General features: G+C 48.5%; 2 protein-coding genes across 2 annotated transcripts; both read left to right on the top strand.

Moving 5' to 3' along the window:
- The first annotated feature begins 839 nt into the window (after nt 1-839).
- Nucleotides 840-3,127, top strand: GALR2 (galanin receptor 2). The gene is made up of 7 exons (XM_069076860.1): nt 840-870; nt 924-1,037; nt 1,082-1,188; nt 1,571-1,665; nt 2,378-2,506; nt 2,594-2,788; nt 2,848-3,127. Exons 1-7 carry the CDS (start codon nt 840-842, stop codon nt 3,125-3,127), a joined length of 951 nt encoding a protein of 316 aa, XP_068932961.1.
- A 1,563-nt stretch (nt 3,128-4,690) lies between these two features.
- On the top strand, nt 4,691-9,459 carry ZACN (zinc activated ion channel). Its single transcript, XM_069076859.1, has 11 exons — nt 4,691-4,911; nt 5,057-5,149; nt 5,191-5,246; nt 5,517-5,641; nt 5,772-5,816; nt 6,021-6,127; nt 6,397-6,566; nt 7,527-7,651; nt 7,851-8,061; nt 8,519-8,683; nt 9,269-9,459. Exons 1-11 carry the CDS (start codon nt 4,691-4,693, stop codon nt 9,457-9,459), a joined length of 1,509 nt encoding a protein of 502 aa, XP_068932960.1.
- The last annotated feature ends 1,331 nt before the right edge of the window (nt 9,460-10,790 follow it).

Raw genomic sequence — 10,790 nt, 5'->3', positions numbered from 1 at the left:
TCTCTCTCTCTCTCTCTCTCTCTCTCTCTCTCTCTCTCTCTCTCCCTTGGGTGTTCACTTTAGAGTCATTAAAAATTCCAGGGACCTCCTATTGCCTCTTTCTAATCATTCTGCATCAAGGGACATTTTTCAGGCCTAACCTGCTGGGAGCTGGGGACAGGGAGTCCTGCAGGCAGACTTAGCAAAACACCCAAGAGAATGTTTCCAACCCAGGCAAGAGGAGATGGTGTGGTGGGAGACCTAACTTGGGCAAGGGTTTGTAGCTTCTGCTCTTTTGACTCAGAATTTCTCCCTGCCGGCATTTTCCTTGGGCCACCATTAATAAGAAGCAAAAACCCCTCTAAACTCAGCAAAATCTGAGGCTGGTGTCTCCTGAGAACTCCATGAATAGGAAGGAGAAAAATGACATAGCCCTTCGATTGCAATAAAGACCCCAACTCGTATCCATCTCCCTTGAGGTAGTGAGAAACATCACTCTGTAGGGATGTTTCCGTCAGTGCCAAATCTCCTTGGAGACTGGGGGTCACTTCTTGGTTTTCCAGCTTCCCCACTCAGCCTGCAGTTCCCCTGGGACAAAGTCAGCTTTCTTTGCTCCTCCCCTTCCCCTCCCCCCGCCAAAGTCGCTTTCCCCCATTGCCTCCATCCTTTTCTCCCCTGCTGGAGCTGTGGTAGGGCTTCTGCAGCAGCTAGCCTGTGGAGAGGTTAAGGTGTTGTTGCGTGAAAATCAGCGGCAGCTTGGGACCCGGAGCTAGCTCGAAGGGGCTGAAATAGTTGGTCACCCCAGACCAAGGAGCAGAAGGGAACGAGGTGTCAACGGATTCCTAGGTTTCCCCTGCAGCATGAATGCCTCGGCTGCCCTGGAAAACGCCAGTGAGGTGAGCGGCAGCTGGGAGGCTGGCAGCCCGAGGCAATCATCGTTCCAGTGCTCTTCGCCCTCATCTTCCTCGTGGGCACGGCGGGTAATTCTCTGGTCCTAGCGGTGCTGCTGCGCAGCGGCCAAATGAGCAGCACCACCAACCTGTTCATTCTCAACCTGGGTGTGGCGAATCTCTGTTTCATCGTTTGCTGCGTGCCCTTTCAGGCGACCTGGACGGGTGGGTGTTCGCGCTGCTTTGCAAGGCAGTGCACTTTCTCATCTTCCTTACGATGTACGCCAGCAGTTTTACGCTGGCTAGTCTCTCTAGACAGGTGAGTAACAGAGGCTGCGGGTGGTATCGGGAGAGAAGATCTCTTCAAGAGCCCTTCCCTTCCTCATGAAATCCTCGGGAGGTGGGGGACCAAGACCAAGAAGATAAAAGGCTGAAGGGGGAAAAACAGAAATAGGGAGGAGGGGGGGATACAGAAGAAGATGCAGAGACCAGAGTTAGGGAGGCAAGGAGGCAAGAGCAGAAAGACTAGGTTTAGAGTAGATATGGATCGGGTCCTGGGTGAAAGAGTCCTCCTTCAGAAGGAAGTAGGCTGGGTAAAGAGCCCCAAGTGGTTTCCGCAGGTGGCAGACTCAAGATTGAGGCAAAAGAAAGAGCGTCTCCGGAGCAGCTGGTGAACTTCAAGTGTGCTCATGATTCTCTAGTGTGGTCTATGGCCCCGAACCCCTTTCGTAAAGTCCTTCGGGTTAGTACTGGCGAGCTGTCAGAGGCAGAGCCCAGACGTGAGCTGCCAACACAGGTATTGCGCCGCAGAGGAGCTCAGACTCCACCAAGTTTCTGTGTGCCGTTTTCCGGCGCTGTGTTCCGGGCTGAGCGAGGGAACAGCACCGAAGGGCTCCTTCTCTCCATATCCCGGAGGGAAACTTAGACATACTCACCTAGGACCTCATCTGCAAAATGGATCAAAGGAAGGGGGAAAGTGTTGGAAAGAAAACTAGACGCTCCATGAGTTCTTGACAAGGAAATTCATTCTGAGGCTCAAATATTCTTCCCTTTTCCCGGGTCTTTTACTGTCCTTTGGAGAGGTTCCCAGAAATACCCCCTGGCTGTCATGGTATATAGCTCAATTACACAAAGCCGAGAATTAAGGCTCCATCTAGAATGGCGCTCCAGACTCCATGAGTTTCACCAGACATAGGCAGAGTGCCTGCTGTATATTGCGGTAAATTGGGACAACACATAGAGTTAGGAATTTGTTTCTTAGGATTCTGTCAGTTGATCGAAGAGCTACAAATGGGAGATTGGCTTCCATTTCCCATTCTCTAACTCTTCAAGGTGGGAAATGCATCTTTTCTGCAGCCTTGGGGACAATTGGGTGACAAGAGTCACTTGTCTTAGTCACTGTACGGAATTAGCGGATCCTCACCTTCACGCCGGTGAGTGTGCTCCCAAACCCCCATTCCCAGCCTTCAGCAGCCCTCCATACTGACTTCTCTCTTTATCCCCCGAAGGTATCTGGCTATACGCTACCCATTGCACTTCCGAGAGTTGCGGACTCCTCGGAATGGGCTGGCCGTTATAGGCCTCATCTGGACACTGGCGCTGATTTTCTTGGGGCCCTACCTCAGCTACTACAGTCAGTAGGAACTGGCTAACCTGACCGTGTGTCATCCAGCCTGGAGTGCACAGCGACGTCGAACCAGGGATCTCTGCACCTTCGTCTTCAGCTACTTGTTGCGGGCTCTCGTGCTTGGCCTGACCTATGTTCTAACCCTGCGCTATCTCTGGAGGATTGTTGATCCAGTGGCCGCTCTTTCCGTATCCAAGCCCTCCAAGGGCAAAGTTACGCGCATGATTGTGACTGTGGCTACGCTCTTCTGCCTATGTTGGATGCCCCATCACGCTCTCATACTCTCGGTCTGGTTTGGTCACTTCCCTCTCACTAGAGCCAATTATGTGCTGCGCATTCTCTCCCATGTAGTGTCCTATGCCAACTCCTGCGTCAACCCTGCGTCTATGCACTCGTCTCCAAACACTTCCGCAAGATCTGTGAGGGGCTGCTGTTCAGATCTCCTCAGCTCGTCTCGCGTCGCGTGCGAGTCGCCCCAACAAGAACTCGCAGGGGCAGCTTGCTGGTTCACGACTCCATAGCTATGGTTCCCGTTTGCAAGGTGGCGGATCCCACCATTCTGACTGCTGAATATGTTCCTCCTAGAGACTCAGTACTGAGCCCTTTACCAGGCCCATCCTGGAGAGTATAGATCTGAGAGCTGAACCTGTAGAACAGGGAGTTTAAGAATGTCGTTTTGGGGGCGGCCAGGTGGCTCAGCGAGTAAGAGCACCGGCCCCAAGTGTCGGGATGACCGTATGGAATCCGGGCTCAGATATTTACCATCACACCCAGAAATAACTGGTCGTGTAACCTTGAGCAAGTTACTTAACCCCAACTGCTTTAAAAAAAAAAATGTCGTTTTGTCTGGAAGGACATGAGCTGATATACAGTAACAAAAATATTGCAAGATGATTAGCTGTGAATGACTTAATTATTCTCAGCAATACAATGATCCAAGACAACTCTGAAGGACTTATGATGAACAATGCTGTCCATCCTCAGAGAAAGAACTGATGGTGTCTGACTACAGATTGAAGCATACTTTTTAAATTTTACTTTTCTTGAGGTTTTTATTTTTGGTCTGTTTTGTTATAAGCCACACATGATTAATATGGAAACGTTTTGCATGACCATATGCATAACCTATATTGAATTGCTTGCCTTTTCATTGGGGTTTGGGGTGGGGGGTGGTATGCGGAGCAAGGAAGGGAATTTGTAACTTCAAAAACTGTTAAAATTGTTTTTACATGTAACTGGAGGAAAATAAAATACTAAAGAAAAAAGTATGTCGTTTTGGAGCGGGCTGGAGGGCAGGAGCAGTCGGGAGCACAAACTGCCTAAAATGCTATGTATCCCGACATTGTCAACGTGGGGTGGGGGGCCTCTGGGGTTTAGGGACTGTTTAGAAAGAATCCGAAGAATTGTAAAGAGGGTTGCTCATCCTCACCCTAATAGCCCTTGCGTTTTGTTGAAATAACTCTTTCTGTTCCTCAACCAAGCTCTGGAACTTTGGAACTGAGATGCCAGTAACTGTGTGGGGACCTAAGAAATTAGGAGACTGGGCAGCCTGGCAAAACACACACACACACACACACACACACACACACACATACACACACACAAACCAAAAACAAAACAAACAACCACTCCAGATGTCAGGGAGTCTGGTGATGGGAGATCGGGACTAGATATGGAACGAGGCACTTTTTTGGCACTTGGAAGGTCTTTGCACACCATTTGTGTCTTATAGAGCAATTTGAGGACAAGTGCGTAGGACTTCGAGGACACTAAAGTGAAGTGCACTTCAATTAATAGGTAGGAGAGGCATATACACTCTTGTGTGGTGCTTGCTTGAATTGCAATATTCAGGCTATCCCTGACCTTTCCCTTCAGCTGTTGGAAATCACTCGGCAGGCCACATATCGACTTAGGATCCCAATTGAGTTTCAGGACAAGATTTGTGTGACCCTTGAGGTCATTTTCAGCATTCCTCTTTCTCTCCTGGGTTTGAAAGAGCTTCACGTGAAGTCCAATTCTGCAAAGTCTGAGCTGGTCTAGAGTGAAAGCTATGAATAGTTGTAATGTAGGCACTATGGTTATCAGATAACCTAGACTAGAAACAGCCACCCGGGGCTTGCCTTCTGCCCTCGCCTTTCCCAACCTCCTTGGCTTCTAGTGTCCACTCTCAGAACGTTGATTGTTTACAGGAAGTATGTGCACCGTTGTCAATAATATTCAAGCCACATCCAAAGCGGTGCAGGCTACCTTTTTGTCTACCCGGGTTCTCCGTGCGGCTCCACGAAGCCAGGACAAATTTGCAGAGGCCAAAATATGTGTGAGCGCCTTATGTCCAAGATCAGCCTCAGTTCCTGAACTTTATATTAGGCCCCAGGTGAAGGGGAGGGTAGCTGGGGAGTTTAGGCACAGGGACAGGTGCAAGGGCGGGCGTGACGGGCTCTGGGCTTTGTTTTCGGCTATTTGCAGAACTGAGGAAGGGCAGATGAGCCCCAAACTCGGAGCAGTTATCTCTTGCACTGACCGTAGGGCCTTTCTGCAGTCCAGACTTTCCCCATTATAGGTTGCCCCCAGTAAGAGCGAGCACCGCTTTGGAGCTAGGAGCAGGGGGAGACCAAATTGGCGTCAAGACCCCGTTCCCCGGCTCTAGTCCTGCGTAAGGATCAGGTTAAACGTGTCCCTCTCATGCCTTTGCAGAACATTCCTGATGGCGATTCTGAGGCTGCTGCTTGAGCTCTCCCTCCTTGGGTCTGGTACGGTTAAGCCCAGTACTCCTTCTTCCTGGCCCGTTCTCCCAGACTAGACTATCCATGTTCGGGCCATCATCCCTTCTCCCGTTCCTTCCTCTTCTCCCCCCCACCCCCGCCCCCCGACGACGTCCTGAAGAGGTGGGTACTTGAAGAGGAGGGTGGGATCAGATATTTGGGGATTGTTACCTCAGGGTGGCCAGGTTAGTACTATCAAGCCTCCTCCCCTCCTCCCCCCCTTCCCTGACTACTGTCTTGGTCTTCCCATTTCCACAGCCTGGAAGCCCCTCGCCTGCTTGGATTCGCTCTTGGCTACTGATATCAGTCCTCAGATCCCAGATAATGGGAGTTCGCCCCTTATCGTTGACGTGCACGTGTTTGTGACCAATGTCTTCGATGTGGTGAGGAGGGTCGTGATACTGGGAGGGAAGGCGGCAGGAACCTAGGATGTGTCCTGACTTTTCGTTTTATAGCTTCTTGCCCCCGAGGTGATGACGCTGCCTTTTTTTTTTCTCCCTCTCTCCCTAACAGAACATCTTGCAGTATACAGTGTCCTCGGCTATGCTACTGAAACTGGTGAGAGTAGAAACAAGGGGTGGGGGAAACCAGTTAACGGGGAAAGGAAGGGATGGAAGGCTACCCTCCTTCCTACATTCTTGTTTAGAACGCAAATCAGGAGTGCAGGCTTCCTGACAGTCACTTTGCTTTGTACAACAAAATCTCTGACACCTCAAGGGGAGCAGGGGGTGGGGCAGCTCAGCCTTACCCCTGTTTTCCTAGAGGTGGCTCGACCCTCACCTGTCCTGGAATGAGAATACAGATGCACGGAACTTCATCACTTTGTCCTCAAACTTGCTGTGGACCCCGGACCTCACCATACAAGAGGCGTAAGTACGCCCTAAGTGATTCCTGGTCCTTCCCCAAAATTCTACTCTCTGGACTTTACATATTCCCTAGACTCTGTCCCTAAGGCTTTCCCTGAAGTCTGTCACCTATGCTTAGCGCAATTAATGTTGTGGTTTCCAAGGAGTAGATGGAGGGAGGAGTAAGGCCATTGGATCTTTCCAACTTTCCAACCTACTGCTTTGAGCCATGGAGTCAGGATGGAAGCAGCAAAAGAGACTGGCATCCTGGTGTTGGGCTTTTCTTTCCATAGCCTCTGGGTAGAGTGGAGGGAGCACAGTCCACGGGCGCGGGTAAGTAGAGAGGGATTCGTAGAATTCTACGCTGCGCTCACCACCACGACTAACTGCGACTTTGAACTTCTCCGCTTCCCCAGCGACAAAAGTGACTGTAGCATCAGTTTCTATGCTTTCAGCAATACAGGTATGGGAAGTGAATAGGAGGTACAAGAACAGAGGCAGAATTCACTCTTGCACCAATTCTATTCTCACTCAGCCCCTCATGCACAGTATTCTCCTTGATTTGTTTCCCTTGGTTCTTAGACTTCCCAGCTAAAAAACAATTCACCCTTTTAACTCCCCAATGTCAATCTACCCCTAACCTTCCATGTGATTCAGGCCCAGTTCTAATCTTCTTCTGGTCTAGTCAGGAAACCATGTTTGGTCAGTTCTACATCTAGCTAGAAGGCTGGTGTCTACTTGTATTCCACAATCTTCCTGGTCATTTCTGTCCCCCTACCCCCTATTAAGGTTTTAAATTTTAAAGAACACTAGTGAGGTACCACTAACTATTCCATGCTCTGTCTCATTTCTATGAAAAATAACCCCCTTCCCCAAACCACTGCCTTGGTCAAGAACTGCAGTATAGAGAAGGGTAATGACTCCTACCAGTCACCTCCAATATATATATATATATATATTTTTTTTTTTGGTTAAAAATTATCTCAGTAGTATGAATTAAGATGGTAATATGATGGTCATTCAAAAGAACTGTAATAGCTTCAAGAACTAAAAAAAAAACCTTTTAAATAATTATGATAATGTGGTAATAGCTGCTAGCATTTACATAGCACTTAAAGGTTTGCCAAGCATTTTACATGTCACTTCTATTGCTCAGCCATACTGTGAGGTAGGTGATATTATCATCCCCATTTTACATATATCCCTTAAAAAAAACTTGGGTGATTCTTGTATGTAGAGTGACTTCTACTCTCCATAGAGCTTTTTCCTTATGTCCATGGGCTTGGATTGCTTCCATCTCTGTTCTCAAACTCCTGACCTATCGTCCAAAGCAAGGGCCCTTTAGGACCCAGGGATGAAGCATTCCCTTCCTTCTGGTTTACTATTCCCCTTCTTCCCACTCCTCTCCCCAACTCCCATCCAGATGAAGAGTTAAAGTTTCATCCCCACGCAGTGAATGAGATTGTGGGTGTGAAGCGGGAATATGTGGTTCGAGATTTAAAAGCTCAGGTCCCAAAACAGCAGTTGGTGCCTTGCTTCCAGGTGACGGTGAGTAGGCATATTTCCAGCTAGGGAGGGGGGAAAAGGGGGAAGTAGAATGACAAGGAAACCATTCCTTTAGTGTACCCTCCTGGGGATTTACTGGAGTACCTGGAAGGCGCAAGGCTTAAGGGGTGGGAAACTGGGTCATTTACCTAGGGCAGGTGCTTTAGAGTTTCTTGAAAAACACTACCTTTTTTTCCTGCAGCTAAGCCTAGAAAACACAGCCATGAAGACAACAATGGCCTTGGTGGTGCCAGGGGTGGCAATACTCCTGGCAGATATATGTGGCAGTTTCCTGCCTCTGAAGGTTACTGAACGTATCTCTTTCAAGGTGACGCTGCTGCTTAGCTACCTTGTCTTCCATTCATCTCTGGTGCAGGCCCTCCCCAGCTCTTCCTCCTGTAATCCTCTCCTACGTAAGCACCTTCATCACATATGGGGATTCCATTTTCTCTGGTCTCCCGCTCACCCTTAGCTCCTTTCCTTCCTTACTCCACTGTCCATGGTTCTCAGACCTAACCCTATCTCCCTGAGGACCAAACTAGAATATCTATGAGACTACATCATATTTTGTTGTCCTTGTCTCTAGTAAGTCTGGTCCGGAGATTCTTCTCCATCAGGAAAGGAAGATTGTTGCAGAGGCATGTTTAAGCTCAATATGATATGGAAACCCTAACAAATAGAGCCATCCAAGAAGTGAATGGGCTGTCTCAGGAGGCAGTAGGTTCTCCTTCACTAGGGATCTTCAAGGGTAGGCTGGATGACCATTCACTGGGGATGCTACAGACAAAACTCTCTTGGTCAGGTACTGGTTGAATTGGGTGTTTTTGAGATTCTTGTCCCTTTTGACCCTGTTGTTTCTCTTCCTTCCAGTTTCTTACTTCACACTGCTATTGATACTACTCTCCCTCAGCACCATGGAGACTGTGCTGATGTCTGGCTTGCTGGCTGGAGGCAACTTCAGTCCAAAGATCAGTCCAAGTCTAGCCCAGAGAGAGGAAGGGCTGGACACTGCAAATCCAGGGCCCAGATCTGAAGGTAGGCAGAGGCAATTCACCATGAAAAGAAAGCAAGGAAGCCTTAGAAGCCTATTTTGTGAACAGTTATAAAGGCATGGGGATGACTTTGTTCTGGCTGCAGTTTTTGAACCCCACCCCAGTCTGGGCAGGAAGAAGCCTAGCACTTTTAGTTTCCCTTAAAATGAAACAAATACCAACCCCACCCAAAACAGCTGATTCTCTTTCTAGTAATGAAGTAACTATATCTGGATAGCTCAGTTCAGCTTAGAGAGGGAGAGCACTTTGTACTCTTGGATGTCAAGAGTGAACTCTAAACCAGCTTCCTTAAGGAAGTTCTCTAAAATAAGGAATAGCTGAGGGCTTTCTAGTCTGGACACAGCATTCAGAAGGACATCTGTGGCAGGGATTTTTTACTTACATATGCATGTTTTAGTTCCTGGAAAGTGACTGAACTCCATAGACCCGCTCCCATTCCCCCCCCCCCCCCAAAGAAAAGGATTCCAGGGCCAAGACAGTCTGGTCCCTTGTGCTCATCTTCTTTATGTTTCAGGGGAAGATGCTGCCACATGAAGGGCAGTGTCCATTATTAGTGTTTCTCCCACAGAGCCCCAAAGGAGAGCTGAGGAGCCAAGGAAGACTTGGGTTGAGGCCATGGACCACATCTTCTTGCTGACATACGTAGCCATCATCGGATGCAGTCAAATCATCTTTGTCATAGTCTGGGTCTGGTGGGAATGCAAATCTGACCCACCTCCTGCTAAGGATATTCCTCATGGAGTAAAGCCCAAGATCTAAAGGGGCAACACCAGAAACTGGATTCAAGATTCTCAAGAACAGAAAAATTGGTTTTCCAAAGTTGAGGTCAAGGCTATACTAGGTCCACTCTCTTTAGCCCATTAGTTTAGGGTATCCCTGAATGCTTCCCTCTGTCAGCATGCAAATGACTAGAGGAATAAACCATTCTGCTGAGATCGAGTGTAGCTCCATGCTCTTTTGGCCATTCTCTTCAGGGCAGGCTTGGGTGGGCACCCCCACATACCTCCACAGCTTTTCTTCTGTCCATTTCTCTGTCAGCCCTGGACCTCACCTGGTTATAGCATCTAAGGAAACTAACTTGAAGCAGTTTTAGAAAAAGGTGGCAAGTCTAAACAATTTGTTTCATATTGGTGGGTAGGCCATGTATCTCCGGCCTGCCTCCCCTCTCCACACAGGGCCTTTTGTGAACTCTCCCAATCTCAGTTTCCATGCTTTCTCTTGCTCAGATTCCTCTCTCCCCAAGGAGAGCACTCCTTGTGTGGTCACATTAGCCTTGGGATCCTCAATACTGCTTGACTGTTTTTCCCACCCCCACCTCCTCACCCCCTTGGTGTCCAACTTGCCCAGGTTGTCTACCTGATCCTGAAGCATAGGGTATTTACACTATGGCAATGAGAATACAAGAACACCCTGCACAATGACAAGTACAGTTCATAAAGTACATGGGAAAAACCCATATGGAATGCAGGATTGGGGAGAAATAAGTTAAGTCCTCTTGCTAGGGGGAAAGCAGGTTGGTACTAACAGAAAGAATGAAGGGATGAGCTTCTTCTAATATCCCAGGGTGCCTATGGCAACTAAAGGTAATGTTTAAAGAGCAGAGAAGTGGAGAGTGAGAATGATACCTGCCACCTTTTAATGTTTATTGCTAAGGAGAAGGAAAAGCATAAAGAGAACCTGTTCTGATCCAAGGGCTGTGGAGGGCCTCGGCTTGGGATCACAGCTCTCTCTCTTCCACTAAATTCTCTTGATTCAGCTCAAGGAGAGGACAACTGGGCAGGATGACCTTGGTTCTACCCGTCAGGGTCTGAGAGCTAAGAAGAGGATCTGAACCCACAGCTCAGGGATTCTGCCTAAGCCAGTGGGCCTTTCTTCACGTACACAAAGCCCCCAACAAAATAGTGGTACTCCGTTGTCCTTTGTCTGCCTTCCTATCTCCTTCCCACAGAGACAGTTAACAGTACCAAAGTGGAAAGAGAGGGTTCACAGGCCCAATTAAAGCAGGGCAGTCAAGAGGAAGGAGAGATGGAGAATGAGAACTCTAAATAGAGGTCCCTGCCCCAAAAGACTTCAAACTCACTCAGCCAAAG

Source organism: Petaurus breviceps, unplaced genomic scaffold (genome assembly GCF_028583685.1).
Source record: "Petaurus breviceps papuanus isolate PSGF00001 unplaced genomic scaffold, PetGlider_PUasm1.0 90925, whole genome shotgun sequence".
Classification (NCBI taxonomy): Eukaryota; Metazoa; Chordata; class Mammalia; order Diprotodontia; family Petauridae; genus Petaurus; species Petaurus breviceps.
Note: the sequence above shows the minus strand (reverse complement) of the source record. Positions and strands in the feature narration are given on the sequence as shown.